The sequence below is a fragment of the Sus scrofa genome, chromosome 10, assembly GCF_000003025.6.
Source record: "Sus scrofa isolate TJ Tabasco breed Duroc chromosome 10, Sscrofa11.1, whole genome shotgun sequence".
Lineage (NCBI taxonomy): Eukaryota > Metazoa > Chordata > Mammalia > Artiodactyla > Suidae > Sus > Sus scrofa.
The window spans coordinates 55,016,835-55,038,881 of record NC_010452.4 but is presented as its reverse complement, the minus strand read 5'-3'; the positions used below and the strand labels follow the sequence as shown (position 1 = coordinate 55,038,881).

The 22,047-nt window shown below is 36.2% G+C and overlaps 1 protein-coding gene across 1 annotated transcript in view; it reads left to right on the top strand.

Annotated features, from left to right (window-relative positions):
- MALRD1 (MAM and LDL receptor class A domain containing 1) overlaps positions 1–22,047 on the top strand; it is a 598,238-nt gene that overhangs the window by 342,162 nt on the left and 234,029 nt on the right. The window contains 1 exon segment of the mRNA XM_021064964.1: positions 17,455–17,638. Within this exon segment, the coding sequence (XP_020920623.1) occupies positions 17,455–17,638 (184 nt within the window).

Below are 22,047 nucleotides of genomic sequence, written 5' to 3'. Positions count from 1 at the left end.
ATGTGGAGGCGTCTGGGGTCCAGGGCATTGTGGGTGGATGATTGCAAGCTGATCATTTGTCCTTAGGGTTTCCTTCAAGCAACAAGCTACCAGCTCATCATTAGTTTCCCTGTCCAATCCTAGGACACTAATCTAATCCTTGAAGTTGGAGATATATATATATACATACATATTATACATATATATATATTTTTTCTTTAACTCACTCCCAAAACATCTCGCTGTAAATAAAATAGGGTGAGGGATGATACCTTTAAACCATTATGATTTATATTTTATTTTTTTATGATTTATATTTTAGAAATATATTTTTAACTTGCTATAGATCTTAATAATCAATGTTCATGCATGAACATATATTGATAAATGTGAATGTCTTCTGTGTCAGACATCATGTTAGAAGCATCAAACACTTGATTTCCAGTCCTTACAAAAGACCGCCAGGTAAATATGATAGTTTTCTTTCTTTTTTTTTTTTTTTTTTTTGTCTTTTCTAGGGCTGCACCTGTGGCATACGGAGGTTCCCAGGCTAGGGGTCTAATTGGAGCTGTAGCCACTGGCCTATGCCAGAGCCACAGCAACGCCAGATCCGAGCCGTGTCTGCGACCTACACCACAGCTCATGGCAATGCCGGATCCTTAACCCACTGAGCAGGCCAGGATCAAACCTGCAACCTCATGGTTCCTGGTCGGATTCGTTTCCACTGCGCCATGGTGGGAACTCCTAGTTTTCATTTTTCTGATGAGGGAAATGAGTCTCATAGTGGTTAAAAAAACATGTCTAATGATACAGAGCTGGGTAATTTCCATTCTCCTCCATTGAGCTCAGAATAAAGTAAGTCTTAATGAGTCAAGTTTGAAAATAATGAGAGAGTTTAATTCTTTTACCACTTACCATGTAGTTTAAGGGATGGGAAATACATATAAAAAGCAGCCCTGTCCTCCCACTGAAGCCTCATGGAAGTTGTAACATTCTTTACTGCTGAGCCTACATGTAGTTTTGGAATTTTAGTCTGATAGATGAGAGGAAATTCTGGCACCTCAAATCTGTGGATGAAATTTTATATCATTTTCATCCTTTTAAATATATTTTCTCTTTTTGAATTACCCTCTTCTAGAGTGTGTGTGTGTGTGTGTGTTTGCAACTTTCTTTTACTAACAAATGCACTGTGAGGAATGTCTCTGGCCAACATCCAGGTCAGTATTTACTAAGATTTGCCTAATTTTTACCACATGAGTTTTCCCTTAACCACATTTCTATCACACAGTTTCATTTTATACTCTAGTATCTCCATTTTTAATCCTTGGAATGAGGACATGAGTAAAGAAATGTAACAACGATTCCTTTTTCTTGTCCTTCGTAAACTCATTACCATTTATTGCTGAGTAATTAATCTGCCACTCATGGGCATGTAGGTTTCAATGCTGTTGCCTGAGGCTTCAAGGGACATGCGCAGCTCTTTAGGATATTAAACCTTAATGAGTGTGGCTCTCGTATTTTTATATACATAATAAATTGAAAGGCTAAACCGAATCAAACTTTCATTTTTTAGTTCCTACCCTGGTGTTTCAGCAGTTAAAATGTCAAGATAGTAAATTATAAGCTGAGTGTTACCATTACCTTCTTAAAGAGAAACATTGCATTTGGCTTAGCAGAGTTTTAAACCATGTCTTGCATACAGGCCCTTCTTAGTGTGACTTTCCAGTTCCACATAGTGGGAGGAGGCATGGGTGTCAGATTCAGACAAATCTGGGTCCAAGCTCTGCTCTGTCCTTAGATTTCTTGCCAATGTAAACATGCTCAGTCTCAAGTTTCCTAAGTACTCTGAGCCTCAGTTTTTTTATTTATAAAATGGATTAATATTAGATACTTTTCAGAATTGTTATGAGCATTATAGAGACTCTGTTAGGACCCCAGCATGAGTGGAACCGCTGTGTTAATATTTTTATCATTTATATACGTGCATACACACATGAAAGCCAAAGAGGTTCAATTATAATTTATTGAGTATCTCTTATGTAAGACATATTTTACTAGGCAATTTTGATAGAGGATCACAGAGAAATAAGCCACAGAATTTCCTGGAGTTCACACTTTAGCTCAGTGGGTTAAGAACCCCACAGAGTTTCCTCGAGGATATAAGTTTGATCCCTTGCCTGGCTCAGTGGGTTAAGGATCCAGTGTTGCCGCAAACTGCAGCATAGATCACAGATGAGGCTCGGATCTAGTGTTGCTGTGGCTATGGCTTAGACCTGCAGCTGCAGGTCCTATTTGGTCCCTAGCCTGGGAACTTCCTTATGGTGTAGGTGCGGTTGTAAAAAGAAGAAGAAGAAAAAAAAAGACATGGGATTTCCCATGAATGAGTTCATCCCAATAAGACACATGTGTACATGCACAAGCTGGCCAGATATCAAATCTCATGCAATAACTTCCTGAATGAGAAACATTAGGAGCTACAAAGACTTGACCTCTATCTCATCACCTGTCCGGAAGCTCTGACAGGTGTCAACAGTTCTAGGTCAACTTCCCAACCTTGCAGACAGAAAAAAAAAAAAAACCAATTTGACCTAATATCACTTTCCATTACTACCTTCATGTCTTGGGGTGGGGAGAGGGCTTTTGGGAGATGAAGTGCTGGTGATTAGGAGGTGAGTGGATGGTCATCTAAAAGTTTTACCTGGCTTTCACGGCATGCCCCATTTTTGGTTAATTTCATCAAAGGCATTCTTTCTCTATAAAGCACAAGCTGCTTCCTCTTTGCCATTCACCTGCTTCCTCTCTTTCCATTCTCTGCAAACTCGCATCTAGACAACTACCCAGAAAACTTTTCTTTACCTGAAATCGCTCAACTTCTTTTTTTTTTTTTATTTATTTTCCCACTGTACAGCAAGGGGGTCAGGTTATCCTTAGATGTATACATTGCAGTTACAGTTTTTTCCCCCACCCTTTCTTCTGTTGCGACATGAGTATCTAGACATAGTTCTCAATGCTATTCAGCAGGATCTCCTTGTAAATCTATTCTAAGTTGTGTCTGATAAGCCAAGCTCCCGATCCCTCCTCTCCTCCCCTCCCATCAGGCAACTACAAGTCTCATCTCCAAGTCCATGATTTTCTTTTCTGAGGAGATGTTCTGAATTCTTTCACACTGAAATACTAACCTCTGAATGCTACCTTCTGTCATTTTATTCCTCAAATGACTAAACATTCCTCTCTATCTTATGGTGGTTCCTTTCAATCCTCCTTAGTCTCCTAACTTCTGCCTCTTCTTTGTCATGGTCACCACCATTCTCCCATCATAAGAGCTATCATTTCCCATGTGGTACATGATCTTCAAAATCTTTACATATACCATCTCCTTTAATCGTCACAACCTTAGGTAGCAGGTGCTACTGGTCCACACACCACCCTGCCCATAAGTTCAAAATCTAGAAAGCCATGAATATTTAGAAAAAATAATTAGCTCACTTGGCATGAAAACCTGATGCAAACTGACGTGAGATTATACACATAGAAGTCTTTATTCCATTGAACATAAATAGACATGTATATTACTTTAGAAGTGTTTGTGTATTTTATTATGAAAACACACTTTATGGGCATATACCTAAAATATGGTATGAGTGCAGTAATATCGACATAAATTTTGAAAAATTCTGCATTAAAAAAAATCACATTTGGTCGCAGAGGTTTGAAATAAAGGGTTGTAAGAGTCTCACTGTCACCTCCATATCACACCTAGGGAAATAGAGGCCAGAATAAATTGAATGACTTGCCCAAAGTGTTATACATGTTGGTAACTTACTTAACTAAGATTCAGATGAGTCACTCTGTATATAGAGCTTGATTTCTAAGCACCTGGCTTCTTCTGAGAAATGCTGCAGCCCTAAATTTTCTCAGTTCTGTCCTATACATTTTACATTCACCTTTTCACAATCTTTATCTGAGTTCGAGTTCTTTAGGGTTCCTGATAAAACCATGCACTTACACTGATCAATTCCATTAGCAATTTATGATATGCAATGTCCGCTAGAAAAACTCCCATGCAGCCCCTTAAGTCTCCCATTCATTCCACAGCAATGTCTACTCCCAGACCTCTCAGCCTTGTTCCCCAAATTCCACACATTTTTGATGACACCTGCCCTATCCAACCCACTTGTGTATGTGGTCCATTTCTTTCCTCCATATGCTCTAGGGCTAATTGCCTTGAATCCATCCTGCTCAGTATCTGACTGAAAATCAGGTTTTTCTAAAGCAGATTTGGTCAGGCTACTCCGTCCTTTAAAAATTGTAAGTGGCTTTCCATTGGCTATCGGATTGAGTCTTAAACCCTCACAATGGAATTAAAGCCACTTTCTATCATATGGTCTTGGTCTCTCTGTCTGAATCATGCATCCTCAGTTTTTAACATATTTTTGATATTCTGTTCTAACCACATCAGACTACTCAGGGCTCCCCAAATATTCCAGCACTTCCATATCCCACTGCCTACAGTCATATGATTTTCTTTACTTGGCATGTCCTCAAAACAATCTAAACATTTTTTCAGCAAGTAGAAGGATGTCTGACTTAGACTTGATACTCATTGTATGCGTTAACTAAGTAGGAAAATAAATTCATTTTATCATGTGGATACTTTAATCTTTAATTCCTAAACCATTGTTTATCCTACTTAATTCCTGTCCAATGCGAACTCATGACTAAACTTATCCTTTTGTTATAGATTAGTTCACATACAAGCATTATCTTTTCATCTTTATGCTCATATTTTAGGTTTGTAACCTTTTTCAATGTATCTTTTTACTTCATTTATATATTTTGACAGCAAATGTTTGGATGTATTTGAATTGTCTGTTAAATACCAAAGAGTATTCACATTTTTCTAAATCCAATGATTTATTTAAGCAAGAAAATTCTCTTATTCTTTATATACACTAAATATATACTTTTCCAGGCACCTTTATACATTTAATCTTGTGCCTGATATTAGACAGTATTGATTTTCATAGGATTTTAAATTGAGAATTTTACTTTTTAAATACTCCACTGAAAGATCATTATTCGCATTTTATAAATATTGTATATCAGTGACCCTTTTGGAAGAAAGCTTTTATTTTTATTTTATTATTTTCATTATTTTTATTTTATTATTTTTTATTTTTATGGCCACATCCAGGGCATTTGGAAGTTCCCGGGACAAGGACTGAATCTGAGCCACAGCTGTGACCTTTCCTGAAGCTACAGCAATGCTGGATCCTTTAACACACTGTGCTGGGCCAGGGATTGAACCTGCACCTCCACAGCAACCTGAGCTGCTATAGATTCTTACCACACTTGCACCACAGTGGGAACCTGGGACGAAGACTTTGTACAAGGATCTTACCTTGACGTTTGTCATTCCTTTGTACACATTTGCTGTTTCACACACACATTTTTGTTTTATATTCTCTCTCATTATTCCCCACACCTGGAGGAAAAGAGTGAACTAGTTATGTCCAATAATTTTGTCATAAAATGCTCTTCTGTTTGCATCAAGTGGTTATCAACCCTTGTGAAGAGCAGTGCACCAAAGGACAGAGGCAATCATTCACGACTGACATTTTGTTCCAAACCTTGCTGCCTCCTCTTATTATTTTTCCTGTCAGATGCTTCCTAAGACACCTCATTTCTATTTTTTCCCATTGTTCTTTCATGTTCAACCATATGAATGTTTTTCTCCTTCAGGAACCAAATGTAGTGTGAAAGACAGTAGAAACAAGCCATCAACCACTAAGTAGGAAATCACTTTGAATATCATAGACTGGGAATTTTAATTGGGTTAGTGAGCCTTTTCTTCAAAGTGAGTAAAGACCTTGTAAGAATCATTTTAAATGTAACTTTGTCAGGGCAGCTCCGTGGCCTATTCTTGTTATAAATAAATCTTTTCCTTTTTGTGTCACTCAAGATTAAAAAAAAAATGTATAGTATGTCTCAAGAAGTTATCTGTATGAATGTAGCAACTCACTGTTTAGGGAATATATCTTTTAATGACTTTTTAAATGTTTATTATGACAAGCTATCCAATTTAAACTCATTAAAACTAGTTTTCACCTGTATCAGAGAAAGAATCTGAAATCCAGTAGAACTTTTTTTAAAGGAGATTTGATCCAGTTTTCAGCCAATATTAACAGTTCCATGCAACATCTCAAGGCACCCATGTGAAATTAAGTATGTATTCGTTGATTAAACAAATGTCTTTTTTAGTGCCTACCCTATGCCAAGCTCTGTTTTAGGAATGGGATGCAGAGGTGAATAAGATGGAGAAAGCCCTTATGCTCATGGACTTCAAATTGTGGTGAGGGAGACAGACGATAAAGAATTATTGAAATAATTAAAACATAAGATGAAATAGGAAGATGAGGAGTTCCTGTTGTGGTGCAGTGGAAATGAATCAGACTAGTATCCATGAGGATGCAGGTTTGGTCCCTGGCCTTGCTTAGTGGGTTAAGGATCTGGCATCGCTGTGCACTGTGGTGTAGGTCGCAGACAAGGTTCGGATCCCATGTGGCTGTGGCTGTGGCTAGGCCAACAGCTGCAGCTCCTATTTGACCCCTACCCTGGGACCTTCCATATGCTGGAGGTGCAGTCCTTAAAAAAAAAAAAAAAAAAAAAGGAAGATGAGAAGTGAAAGTAAACCTTAATGCAGGATGATACGGTACGCGTGAGAATGGAACTCACCTTGAAGGTCCTGGGAAGGGCCTCTCCAAGGTGACATTTGAAGAAAAAAAGAATCAATATTGCCTTCCTATAATTCCTATAATTGCCCTAGTAATACGGTCTGCTCTTTCTCCCCCAAACTCTCAGTATCTGAGACTCTGCCAATGGTTTGAAAAGAAAATTGATATGCTTTAGATGTTTTATAATAAGTACATTGTCAGACTGCATTCTCTATTTTACATGCACATTTAGTATCAATTATGGAATGCACTTTTATTTCCTGCTCTATGCTCATGCATAGACACATGCATTCCAGGTGTGAACTGGAGTTTGGCACTCGCCGTCAGCCTCTACAGGAATTAAATCATGAGCCACTGCAGCTGCCCACTAGCAGCACCCCTTGAGCAGAGTTCAGGGTGAAAATCAGGAGTAAAGCACTCTGAGCTCTGGGAAAACTGGGAGAGCAGGTCTTAAGAGAGTCAGACACTTTTAGGTGAAGATTTTATGTGCCCAACTCTTGCATCTCCTCATATCTAGAAAAACACTAAAATCCTTCATGGTAATGTCTGCTCCTTGTGACGAGTAGTCACCTTCAAGAGATGAGCTACAAACGTTTGTAAATTATGTGCATGGCTACCTGTCCTTTGTTGCAAAAACTCCTATATCTCCTAGCTTCCCCCTCGCCTCCTCAGAGCGGTTTCTAAGGGCTCCCTGAGATGTTGTCTCCCTGGCTTAGGTCCTAATTTTGCCCCAAATAAAACTTAACTCTAAACTTTCAGGTTGTGCATTTTTTTCTAAGTCAACACAAGGTACGCATCGATCAAATACCATGCTATATGCGAGGCGCTGTGCTAGCTACAGTTTCTCAGCATTTGCCCTCCATTATGTTCTGTTTATCTAATCGGAGAGACAGATATTTATCAGGTCATCACACGAGTGAATCTCTATATAATCACAAGTGTGACAAATACTATGAAGGAGAAGGGCATGGTGCTTAGAATCTATGGCCGTGGGGGGGTATGACCTAATTGAGAAAGTGATGATCCCACTGGAACATGATTGGGAATTAACTGGATTGACCCCTGTGAATAGGAGACAAACAGTACGTGAGCTTCCTTAGACCATGTAAAGATGAGGCTCCTCATCTCAGAAGAAGATCCTTGAAGGCCTTTCACCAGCAGTGATATGGCAGAAACGTATATACATATGTATATTGGGAGATATATGTACATCTATGTATATATATCAGATGTGTATGTGTGTATGAGTGATAGAGAAAATAAACTTTCTTTCTTCTACATTGTAAATGAAGTTATGAGTCTGTGGCTGGATACCCTGGAGTACAAATAGATTGGAATGGCAAAAATGAAAGTGATTATCAGAAATTATACAACTTCGTCTTCATTGATCTTTATACTTCACATTAAACCACCTAACTTCACCCAAGAGTCCCATATTGGTTGCCTACATGGGAAAAGAAAATTATCAATAAGTAAATGTTTTAGATTTAAAATAACATCATGCTGGAAAAAAACCATGAGGGTGTTCTGTTTAAAATGTTTTCGTAGTATGTACGTCTAAAACCACACTTGTCTATATAGTGAGTGTGTTGGTCTAACCTTCAAAATCATTCTGTCAGGGCAGAAAACCTCCTGTAAACACAGGAGCCACTGACTACAGATTTTACTGCAGGTATAATAACTCTTTTCGAGATATTCTATAAGAGAAACTTCATGCAAATTTCAATAGCCTACACTTGATTTCATTCTATTTTTGAAAATTTAAAACTAGATCAACCTTTCTGAAAATATTGAACATTTGTAAATATTTGAAGTTTTAAAAAATATAATGTATTTTTTTTCAAATACTATTTAGATGATTTAGAAAATTATGTATATGTTTATCTGCTTAGATATAGACATTCTATAGCTAAATTCTATCCACTCCTTTCCATTTCTTAAAAGATATTTTTTAAATGTTTTATTATAGCAGTAATTTTCTTTTACTATTCTTTCTGATGATTGCTCCTTCTCAACCTATTCTTCCTATTTACCTGGAATTCATGTATTTAAATGTGGATTTTCTAAATCTGGTCACATCTCTTATCTTTTCACTCACAGTGTTTAATTCTTTGCAGTTTTGCATTTTGTTAACATAACATTATTACAATATAATATCAACAGGTAATGTAGGTGCTCTGTTAACATTACTTATTTTAAGCCTCACAACAACCCTGTGAGATAAGCACATTTATTCTCCATTTTATAGATGAAATAACTGCCAGTAGGGGCAGAGCTGAGGTTTAAACCTAGCTGTCTGACTTCAGCGCTAGAAGGCACATCAGTATGACACGTACTGTATTTTGAGGTAATAATTGCATTTCATCTTTTCATATCTTACATTTGGCTTCCAGCAGTCTCAACTCTATAATTTAGTTCTGTTTTTTTCAGAAATCAATTTCTTATATTATCCTTCAATCTTTCATGTTCTCAAATTACCCATTCCAATTACTTCTTAAAATTCCTTAAGATTTTTGGTAGTTTCTTTAAAAAAATTTTTTTTTTTTTTTTGTAGAGCAGTTTTAGGTTTACAACAAACCTCAAAGTAAGGTGTAGAAATTTTCCATATACTCCCTGCCCCCACACATACACAGCTTCCCCCAGTATCAATGCCACTCTCACCAAAATGGTATGTTTTTTACTAAGCAGAAACCTATATGGACAGATCATAATTACCCAAAATCCATAGTTTACTTTAAGCTTCACTCTTGGTCTTTTACGTTCTCTGGGTTTAGACAAAGTTTTAATGACTATAACCATCATTATTATACCATACAGAGTATTTTCACTGTCCTAAAAATCTTATGCACTCTGTTCATCTCTCCTCTCCCTCCCCGTGGCGACCACTGATCTTTTCATTGTCTCTGTAGTTTTGCCTTTGCTAAAATAGTTGAAATCATATAGTACATAGCTTTTTCAGATTGGCAGTTTTCAGAACTTAGTAATAGGCATTGAGGTTTCCTCTATGTCTTGATGGCTCACTTCTTAACACTAAAAAAAAAAAATTCCATTGTCTGAATGCACCACAGTTTATTTATCCATTCACTTGCTCACTTGCTGAAAGATATCTTGGTTTCTTCAGGGTTTGGAAATTATAAAGAAAGTTGGTATAAACATCCATGTACAAGTTTTTGTATAGAAATAAGTCTTTAGGTAAATACCACAGAGTAAGATTGCAGGATCATGAGATGAGTATGAGATGCTTTTTAAGAAGCTGCCAAAATATCTTCCAGTGTAGGTAGCTGTACCATCTGGCATTTGGCATTTCCTAGTAATTTGAGAGTTCCTGTTGCTCCACTATCTTTCCAGCATTTGGTGTGATCTGGATTTTGTCCATTCTCCCAGGTGTGCAGTAGCATGTCTTTGTTTTAATTTACTTTTCTCTAATGACATACAATGTAGAGCATCCTCTTATACATTTATTTTCCATTTGTATATTCTTTTTGGTAAGGTGTCTGTTAAGGTTTTTGCCCCATTTTAAAATTGGATTGTTTGTTTTATTGTTAAATTTTAATAGTTCTTTGTGTATTTCGGGTAACAGTCCTGTCTCAGAGGTGGTTTTTTGCAGATATTTTCTCCCAGTCTGTGTTTTGCCTTTAATTTTTGAATTTGCCTTTCACAGGCTATAAGTTTATAATTTTAATGAAGTCCAGTTTACCAATTATTTTTTTCATAGATCACATCTTTGGTGTTTTGTTGTATCTTAATAGGCCTCATTATCCAAGGTCATCTAGGCTATCGCCTACATTAGTTTCTTGGATTTTTATAGTTTTGCATTTTACTTTTAAGTCTATGATCCATTTAGAATTAAATTTTGTTAGATTCAATTTTGGAGATGCTACTAGAAGTGGTATTGTGGTTTTATTTTCACATTCCACTTGTTCATTGTTAGTAAATAGGAGAGCAGTTGACTTTGGATTTTAACTTTGTATCTAGCAACTTTGCTATAATCACCTATTTGTTCCAGGAGTGTTTTTCATGGTTCTTTGGGGTTATTGATATAGAGAGTTTTTTCATCTATGAACAAAAATAGTGTTGTGTCTTCCTTCCCAATCTGTATACCCTTTATTTTCTTCATCCCAGTTGCCTTATTGCATTAACAGGATCTTCCAGAATGATATTAAATAGCAGTGATGAGGGTGGACATTCTTGCCCTACATTTAATCTTAGTGGGTAAGTGTCTAGTTTCTCACCATTAAGAATGGCATTACTAATAGATTTTTTTTGTACCTATAGACTTCTTTGTATTTATCAAGTTGAGAAAGCTTCTCCTCTATTTATTGTTTATTAATTTTTTTTTAAATCATGAATGGGTTTAGATTTTGAAAATGATTTTTCTGCAACAATTGATATGATTATAAGATTTTTTCTTTGTTTGTTGATGTGATGGATTACATTAATTGATTTTAAAATGTTGAACCAGCCTTTCGTACCTGGGATAAATCCCACTTGGGTTTCATGTATAATTCTTTTTATACATCTTTTGGATTTAATTTGCCGATCATATGAGAGGATTTTACATCTAAGTATGTGAAAGATATTGGTCTGTATTTTTCTTGTAATGACTTTGTTTGGTTGTGGTATTAGAGTAATGCTGGCTGGCTCATAGAATGATTTAGGAATTATTACCTCTGCTTCTGTCTTCTGAAAAAGATTATAGGAAAATGGTAAAAATTTCTTCCTCAGATATTTGGTATATTTCACCAGTGAGCACAATTGGACTTGATCTTTCAGTTTTGAAATGTTATTAATTAATGATTGGAGCATAGAAAATTATGTCTCCCTTATGTCTTTATTTTCACTCATTTATAAAATTTAATGCCTTAATTATTCCCTTTATATGCTTTTAGAACCAGATTAGTCAGTGTTTTAATTTTTTTCTTGACCATGAAAAATTTCATTAGCCTCTGAAATTGAAGAGGCTAAGGAAAATTTATTGTATTTACTCATATTTTTGCTATTTTTCTTCCTTCCTGATATTCTAAAATTTCTCTTTTTTAAATCATTTACTTTCTGTCTAAAAAAGTTTCTTTAGACATTCATTTGGGGTGGGTCTACTGGTGATATATTCTTTTAGTTTTCCTTCATTTAAAGAAATTCTGAGGAGGAGAGGTCCTGGGGCCCTTTGGATGTGATACAGGTATAAGTCTAGGCTCTCTGCTCAGCCTTTGCTTTTGCGGGTGTGGGTCACATAGTAATTCTTCTATGATGTTTGGCTGTGGTAGAGCAATTATTGTTGCCAAAACTCTGCCTCTATCCGTCGGTGCCAAATACAAAGGTAGAGGCAGAGTTTTGGGTGAAGGAGAAAATAGCTGTATGGCTTTGCCAGGCAAAGGGGGCCACAGCAGGCTAATGCCTTAGAGACTGTGTCCCCTTGGGAGAGACTAGGAGGGGGTTTTATAGTTTGAGGAGTGGAAAATAGGGATCAGGGTAGAGGCAAGCTTGCATTGTCTTTCAAAACTGGTGTTTAGCAGCCCGAGGACTGGTTCTGGTGGTCCTCCTTCTTCCCAGAATGAAGAATCGTTCATCAAGTAGATCTTCCATTTGTTGGGGCTTTTAGTTCTACAGAAGGACTCAAAGATGTTGTTGGTATATTCCCTGAGGAGGAACCAGGACCCTGCCCCAAGGCTGCACTATTGTCCCTTGACTGCTCCTCCCTGGTCTCTGCATCCCCTCCCTTCCCTGATTAGCAACTGCCCTTTGGAACTCAGGGAAGGTCATGGAGGCTGAAGCTTATTCCCTAAAAATAAGAAATGGAGGACAAAGAAAGGCTTGTATGCATAGGAGCCCTACAAGGCCCTACTCAGTTACATTATTATCTAAATGCTTTCATTTTTGCTAGACTTCCCCTTTTCTGATCCCTTGGCCAGAGAAATCAGTCTGTTCCTGTTTTATTTCTAGATTGTCAGGTTTTCATGTCAATTGTGTAATATATGATGCGAAATGAAAACTTAGGAAACTCACCACCTTGTTGGTTCCTTGAGGCCCAAGGTCCCTAACTAATCTGCCTTCTTTTCCCCACTTTTCAGTCTTCTCCTGTGTGTATATAATTATATATAATCTCTAGAAGTTTTAGTTGTCTGTAGCAGAAGGAATTTGGGGGAAAATGTCTACTCAAATTTTCCCAGAAGAAGAATATCTAGTGACTTAAGTATGATGTTGATGGAAGAATAGAAATCAGAGATTCACATAGAAACTCTAGAAACAGTTTCAAAATATGCTAAAGGTGTTGAGTTGTCCATCAACTGGTTTGGGGAATATTGGTTCATAATTTGGGAAAAATTTATGTCTTTACTTCAAACATATGAAATAGAAATTCCAGGTGACTATACTTTATTTAGCATATATCTACAATTTGAAGTGGCTCTATCTTTTTAGCATTTCATTTATTCATTTATTTATTTTGTCTTTTTAGGACTGCACCCATGGCATATGGAGGTTCCCTGGTTAGGGGTCGAATAAGAGCTGTGGCCACTGGCCTACACCACAGCCACTGCAACACCAGATCCGAGCTGCATCTGTGACCTATACCACAGCTCACGGCAGTGCCAGATCCTTAACCCACTGAGTGAGGCCAGGGATGGAACCTACATCCTCATGGATTCTAATCAGATTCATTTCCACTGAGCCATGATGGGAACTCCTCTTTTTAGCATTTCTTATTACCATTCTTTACATAAAATAAACTGGAGGGAAGGCATAAAGGGACTGGCATGCAGTAGGAAGACAAAAACACTGCCAAAACAAATATGCAATATGTAAAGTAAAGGATTGATATGCATAATATATGGGAAATACATTCACATTTGGGTGAAAGATTAAATTATAGGAGACTTTTTAAAAATTTCTGTAATTTAACCATCATTGGGTTTATGCCTATTTATTATCATTATTACTGTGTTTAACTACTTTTCATTTGTTTGCCCTGTGTTCTTTTTTGAAAATAAATTTTATTGTAGTATACTTGACTTAGAATATTGTCTTAGTTTCAGGTGTACAGCAAAATGAATCAGTTATATATTTATTTATATGTCCTTTCTTTTTTTCAAATTCTTTCCCCATATAGGCTACCACAGAATATTGAATAGATTTCCCAGGGCTATTCAGTAGGTCCTTGTTACTTAGTGCTTTTGTAGATAGTAGTGTCTATATGCCAATTCTAACCTCCTAATTTATCCCTCCTCCCACCCCCAGCATTTCCTCTTTGGTTACCATAAGTTTGGTTTCAAAACCTTTGAGTCTATTTCTGTTTTGTGACCATGTTCTTTTGTATCATATTTTATTAGATTCCACACGTTAATTATCTTATGTATTTGTCCTTGTCTGAGGTACTTCACTTTGCATAATCTCTAGGTCCATCCGTGTTGCTTCAAATGGCATTACTTTGTTCTTTTTTATGGCTGAGTGTATATTCCACTGTATACATGTGTCACATCTTCTTTATTCAGTCCTCTCTTGATGGGCGTTTAGGTTGCTTCCGTGTCTTGGCTACTGTAAATAGTTGCTGCAGTGAACCCTGGGGTGCTTGTATCGTTCTGAATTATAGTTCTCTTTGGGTATATGCTCAGGAATGGGATTAGTAGATCAGATGATAGTTCTATATTTAGCTTTTTTAGTTTTTTAAGGAACCTCCATACTGTTCTCCATAGCGGTTGTACCAATTTACATTCCAAGCAATAGTATAGGAGGGTTCCCTTTTCTCCACACTCTCTCTAGTACTTATTGTTTGTAGACTTTTTGATGATGACCATTCTGACTACTGTAAAGTGATTGAATTTAATGTCCTCATGATACAAGAGATATATCCTTGGGCAGTGGTAAAGTCATAATTAGAATTGAGAAATTTCTGTTTTTCTCATAATATTTAGAAGGAATTGATACCAGAATATTAACTAAATAAAGCATCAAGGTGTGCAGAACAAAAATTGAGGGATTGATATATAACCATTTTTTGGAAAGTTGCTGTGTTTTATGTTTCTATAGTAGTTCTACAGTAATTCACTTGTATGACTCTCTCCTATATTAAATGACTACCATCACAGGGTAGGCTCCCTCTCTTTTCACCTTCTTATTCCTGATGTCTCAAGTAGTATGTGGCAACTGTGTGAGCATGAAATGTTTGCTGAATAAATTGAGGACTGACTGGACAAGTCAATAAATAAATAAATCTCCTTTGCACACTTGTAGGATTACATTTGCTAATTATGGGTATATAATATGTTATATCTAGAGTGGAGTGATAGCAAATATATCAGAATGATGTACTACAGTAGCCCATCATTATGGTGATCCATGGTGGTTTTCTTTTCTTACCGTGTAAAATGACCATGAATATATTATTCAAATTTCATTTATAAGAAAGCTAGTTGTCAGAGTTAAGAAAGAGATGGTTTGCATTTTATTGATTAAAGTAATGACACAGCCTTCTTTGTAGGTATTCCTTGAAAACCCTTTTGTGGATTGGTGTAGTTTATGAGTGATTCTATAAAGTGCTGAAACTGACTAATAGAAAAAATTAGCAAAGTGAATTAAGTTTGTAAATTAAAACAGACTTTAGTCATTATCTATGCCTGTTATATTGCTAAGTGTCAGACACCCTCTACTTTAATCTTTAATTTAACTAATCATTCCTTTGATTCCAAATCACTAAGATATTGCTGAGAGTCAAAGACTAAGCTTGAAAAAGCTTCTCTTCCTTAGTAGAAAGATATGAAATTCCATTAATTAGGTGTGAATTTCCTATCCCCTCAATGCAAAAGATACATGAGTCTCTGGGTGTAAAAAATCTGTTTGTTCTTTTAGGAGGATGTTGAAAGATCTATCCATGTACTGTTAGTTGTTTTGCAAAGTTAATTTTAGAGGTACTGGTAGAGAGTTCCACTTTTTCTCTCTAATTCCAGCAAATAGGAAAGACTTGACTAAGTGACCTGTGTCTCTCTAAGCAGAATAAGGTTTCAGCCACATTTATTAACATTGGTTCCCCTCAAGCATGGAACTATGAATGTGTGACTCCTTTGGATCCCCTCTTCAAGCACTTCTCTTTTTCTCTTTATATATTTTTTAAAACATCTATAAATTATGTATTTCACAGATGTATGCTATAAATCAATTGGAACATCTTGCTTGATTTTTCTGGCTGGAACCCCACTAAATATTCTCTTCTATTCCACTCTTTTGATTATAAGCTTCAGAAGCAAAGTGTGCTTGTGAAATCATCATGAAAGCATAATACTGGACCCTTAAATATTAATTTGAGGGGTCTAACCATAAACATAATTCTCTGCTTGTGTATTTTTTTCTTTCTTTGCTATATATCCGTCATCATGGTTTGTTAACTGCTAATTCTCAATAAGGACTATGCTCAGAATAGCAAAGAGCAACAGTCTTGTCCTTGTGCTCAACTGACTTGTAGTCTGTTTTACTGTTGGTGTCTTTTTTTTTGGTCACGAGGGTTATTTTTAATTCACGTCATGTTATATTAGGATTATTCTTGTATTAGAATATTGTACTGCTAGAAGACCAACCCTAGACATTGAATGTTACTAACCTGGATTCCTGGACTCTTTAATCAATAGAAGTTGTGAAGAGACCAGAGAAGAAATTCAGGCAAGGCTTTAATGGGACTTCTGCTGGAGCATGAGAGAATGACAACGGGTGACAGGTTCCCTTGCTTGCTTCCTGAGGGGGTCAAGCTGGTCCCTTAGAGGGGGTGCAGGTAGGGGCCGATCCATGGGTTGGGCTTGAGAGATGACTGAGATGGTCAGCTGAGTGCAGGGATCATGTATAGTAAGTATCCTGCTTTTGCTCTTGGAACTGCTGAAGTGGCAGTTGGATTTTGGGCTTTTTGTATCTTTTTGTTCATCATTTGTCCCACCTGTGTGTGGGTGCAGAGATTTTTAGTCCCTCCTAGTTTCTTTGTATTCTATTGCTTGAGGAGACATTTGTTCCTGCCCCAAGTGCTGCAGTAAAGGGCCCCAGGTCCCAGTTCATAGTTTCCAGCCTGACTCAAGAGAAGATATTTAGATAAATTTCCTAAAAAATTAATTTTGCTTTTATAGTTGAAGAATTTGGTATGAGTTATTTTTGATGTTCATATAATAATCATAGTAGAATTTAATAAGTAGCTAAAATCATATAACAGAATTTTTGAAATACAGTCTTAGAGATTATATCCATGCTCAATTCACTTCACCATTTCCTATCATAGCCATCAGGGATGTGTGATTTTTCCCATGTATTCTTCTTTCACTTCTCTTTTCTTTTTCCTTATATGAGTTTATTTCACCTCTGTAAAGGAAGATGCAATACCAGTGATTAAAGAATGTTAACAGAAGGTTGGTGGGGCGGGTACCTCAAGCAGTAAGCTCAGGGCTTCTGTAAATGGCTCAGATTCCATCAATTCTCTATTGAGTATTTCGTGTACAAGCAAGAAGTGGATTTAACTGAGAAGGTCACTTTCTAATAAGAATGTGTCTGAAAATACCAAAACAAGTTTGCTGCTAATCATGCTAGTATTGCTTTGCAGAACATTTAGTAGATTAATGTGCCTCATTTTTGATGAGATAAAGTACATCATGAATATATCAGAGTTCCATTTTTGCTCGGTATTTTCACTGATCAAATGCTTCTGTTCTAAATAATTGGCTTTTTCTCCCTTCTTTTGTGTTTAATTTTTACCTAATACAAACTTTTTTATTTTTAGACGGAGAAAGGATTGTCTAAAGTATGGCAAGAAAGTAAGCCGAACTCTGGTGGTCACTGGCAAAAGGCAGTCATCCTTCTAGGAAAGTTAAGGAATTTTGAAGTCATATTCCAAGGTGTCAGAACAAGGGACCTGGGAGGAGGAGCTGCAATTGATGACATTGAGTTTGAAAACTGCACGACTGGTAAGTTTCTGGAAAGAAATTCCATCTGGATGTACACTTACAACCCAGCCATTTTGTCTTTGCTTCATGTTCATAAAACATTCTGCTGTGACATATTTTGCACACTCATAAAAATCCATTGAAAAGCATGGTTTCGTAATTGTTGAACTTACATATTAAGAGATGATAGTTTCCTCTTTTTCATTTTTTAAAGTTTTATTTAAGTATAGGTGATTTACAATGTTGTGATAATTTCTGCTATACAACAAAGTGATTCAGGTCTATATGTACACACATCCATTCTCTTTCAGGTCCTTTTCCCACATAGATTATCGCACAATATTGGGTAGAGTTCTCTGTGCTATATAGCCGGTCCCTGTTGGCCAATCATTCCATATAGAGATGGTAACTTCTTTATCCTTTAGTTACACAAGTAATTCCTCTCTTCTCCCTGTATCATTCACTTTCTAACATGTAGAAGTATTGTTCTTTGAATTTAGTTTTCAACACAACTTTAAATTTTTTAAATTACAGTTGATGTACAATGTTCTGTCAATTTCTGCTGTGCAGCAAAATTAACCCAGTTATACATATTGGGTATGTACAACTTTTTTCATATTGTCCTATATCATGTTCTACCATGAGTGATTAGATATAATTCCCTGTGCTGTACAGCAAGATCTCATTGCTTATCCACTCCAAATGCAATGGTTTGCATCTACTAACTCCAAATTCCCAATCCATCCCACTCCCTCCCACTCCCTTTTGGCAACCCCAGCTCTGTTCTTCATGTCCATGAGTTTGTTTCTTTTCTGTAGATAGTTTCATTTGTGTCACATATTAGATTCTGGATATAAGTTATATCATATGGTATTTGTCTTTCTCTTTCTGTTGTACTTCACTTAGTATGAGAGTCTCTAGTTGCATCCATGTTGTTGCAAATGGCATTATTTTGTTCTTTTTAATGGCTGACTAGTATTCCATTGTTTTTATGTACCATATCTTCTTAATCCGTTTATGTTCTGATGGACATTTAGGTTGTTTCCATGTCTTGGCTATTGTGAATAGTGCTGCAGTGAACATAGGGGTGCAGGTATCTTTTTCAGTAAAAGTTTTCCCAGATATATGCCCAGGAGTGGGATTACAAGATTGTATAGTAGTCCTGTATTTAGTTTGCTAAGGCACCTCCATACTGCTTTCCATAGTGGTAGTACCAATTTATATTCCCACCAACAGTGTAGAAGTGTTCCCTTTTCTCAACACCCTCTCCAGCATTGTTATCTGTAGACTTACTAATGGTGGTCATTCTGACTGTTGTGAAGTGGAACCTCATAGTAGTTTTGATTTGCATTTCTCTAATAATTAGTCATGCTGAGCATTTTTTCTTGTGCCTATTGGCCATCTATATATCTTCCTTAGAGAAAAGTCTATTCAGGTCTTTTCCCCATTTTTCAATTGGGTCGTTTGTTGTTTTGCTGTTGGGTTGTATGAATTGTTTGCATATTTTGGAGATTAAGCTCTTGTAGGTTGCATAGTTTGAAACTATTTTCTTCCGTTCTGTAGGTTTTTTTTTATGGTTTCCTTTGCTGTACAAAAGCTTGTCAGTTTTATTAGGTCCCACTGGTTTATTTTTGTTTTTATTTCTATTGTGTTGGGAGAATGACCTAAGAAAACATTTCTACTGTTGATGTAAGAGAATATTTTGCCTATATTCTCTTCTAGGAGTTTGATGGTGTCTTGTATTATGTTCAAGTCTTTAAGCTATTTTGAGTTTATTTTTGTGTATGGTGTGAGGGTGTGTTCTAGTTTCATTGATTTACATGCAGCTGCCCAGTTTTCCCAGCATCACTTGCTGAAGACTGTCTTTTTCCCATCTTATATTCTTGCCTTTCTTGTTGAAGATTAATTGACCATAGGTGTCTGGATTTATTTCTGTGTTCTCTATTCTGTTCTATTGGTCTGTATGTCTGTTTTTGTACCAATTCCACACTGTCTTGATTACTGTAGCTTTGTAATAGTTTCTAAAGTTGGAGAGTTATGCCTCCTTCTTGGTTTTTGTTCCTCAGGTTTGCTTTGGCAATTCTGGGTCTTCTATGGTTCTGTACAAATTTTTGGATTGTTTTTTCTACTTCTGAGAAAAATGTCATGGGTAATTTGATAGGGATTGCACTGAGTCTGTACAGTGCTTTGGGTAGTGTGACCATTTTAACAATATTAATTCTTCCAATCCAGGAGCATGGAATATCTTTCCATTTCTTTGAATCCTCTTAAAATTTACATGATTAATGTTTTGTGGTTTTCAACGCGTAAGTCTTTCACCTCCTTGATCAGGTTTAGTCCTAGGTATTTAGTTTTGGTGAGTTCAGTTTTAAAATTTATTTATTTATTTATTTATTTATTTATTGTCTTTTCAGGGATGTACCCATGGCATATGGAGGTTCCCAGGCTAGGGGTCTAATCGGAACTGTTGCTGCTGGCCTATGCCAGAGCCGCTAGCAATGCCAGATCCGAGCCAAATCTGTGACCTACACCACAGCTCATAGCAACACCAGATCCTTAACCCACTGAGTGAAGCCAGGGATTTGACCTGCAACCTCATGGTTCCTAGTCAGATTTGTTTCTGTTGTGCCATGACAGGAACTCCTAAAGGGTATTTTATTTTATATTCCTTTTCTAATATTTGATTGCTAGTATACAGAAATGTAAGCAGTTTCTGAATGTTAATCTGTATCCTGCTACTTTGCTGAATTCATTGATCAGTTCGAGTATTTTTGGTGAGTCCTTAGGGTTTTCTATTTATAGTATCATGTCATCTGCATAGGATGACAATTTTACCTCCTCTCTTCCAATTTGGATACCTTTCATTTCTGTTGTTTGACTGATTGCTATGGCTAGGACTTCCAATAGTATGTTGAATAACAGTGGTAAGAATGGGCATCCTTGTCTTATTCCAGATTTTTGCAAGGAATTTTAAGCTTTTCTCCATTAAGTATTATATTTGATGTGGGTTTGGTCATAAATGGCTTTTATTATGTTAAGGTGTGTTCTGTCTTTACCCACTTTGGTAAGAGTTTTTATCATGAATGGGTGCTGGATTTTGTCAGATGCTTTTTCTGCATCCATTGAGATGATAGTGTGGTTTTTGACTTTCTTTTTTTAATGTGGTGTATAACATTGATTGATTTGCATGTATGTTGAACCATCCTCGTGAACTTGGGCTGAATCCCACTTCATCATGGTGTATGATTTTTTTTTTTAACGTGTGCTGTTGGATTCATTTGGCTAAAATTTTGTTGATAATTTTTGCATCTCTGTTCATCAAAGATATTGGCCTATAATTTTCTTCTTTGGTAGTATCTTTTTCTTTTTTTTTTGGCATTAGGGTGATTGTGGCTTAATAGAATATCTTTGGGAGTGTTCTTTATTCTTCAACCTTTCGGAAAATTTTTGGAAGGATGGGTACAAGATCTTCTGTGTATGTTTGGTAGAATTCACCTGTGAAGCCATCTGGTCCTGGACTTATGTTTGTGGGAGTGTGTTTATTACATGTTCAATTTCATTTCTAGTGATGGGTCCATTCAAATGATCTGTGTCTTCTTGATTAAGTTTTGGTGGGCTGTATATCTCTAGAAAGTTGTCCATTTCTTCTAGGTTGTCACATTTGTTGACATAAATTGTTCATAGTATTCTCTTATTTTTTTTTGTATTTTTTCAGTATCCATTGATATTTCTTCTTTTTGATTTCTTATTTTGTTTATTTGAGTCCTTTCTGTCTTCTTCTTGGTGAGTCTGGTCAGAGATTTGCCAATTTTGTTCACCCTTTCAAAGAACCAGCTCTTGTTTTTATTGATTTTTTCTATTATTTTTTGAGTTTCTATTTCATTGATTTCCCCTCTGACCTTTATGATTTCCTTCCTTCTGCTGACTTTAGGTTTTGTTTGTTCTAGGTGGCAAGTTAACTTGTTGATTTGATATTTTTTTTCTTGGACTGTGTTGCTATGAATGTCCCTCTAAGAACTGCTTTTGCACCATCCCATAGATTTTGACTAGGTGTGTTTTCTTTTCAATACAATTTAAAGTATAAACCCAATATTTACATATTTGTCTAATTTAATGAATTTAAAATAAACCTGTAAAAAGGGTTAGAAAACTGTCAGTTACTGCATGTATAAGAAAGATCTTCAGTGTATAATTTAAGCAGAACTTGAATTGAGAGTTATGCTTAAGGGATTTAAAATGCTCCTCTAACAAGTGAAAAGTGAGCAGTAACTTGAAAAGTTTTCCTCTTACTTATCATGCTCAAATGTAAAGTCTAACCACACTTGAGAATTTCTTTACAAAACTACCTAGAAAATTTCAAAAACAATTATAAATAAATATGTTTGTACAATTTCACAATTGTAAGAGTTTCTTTTTAGGAGTTATTCCAT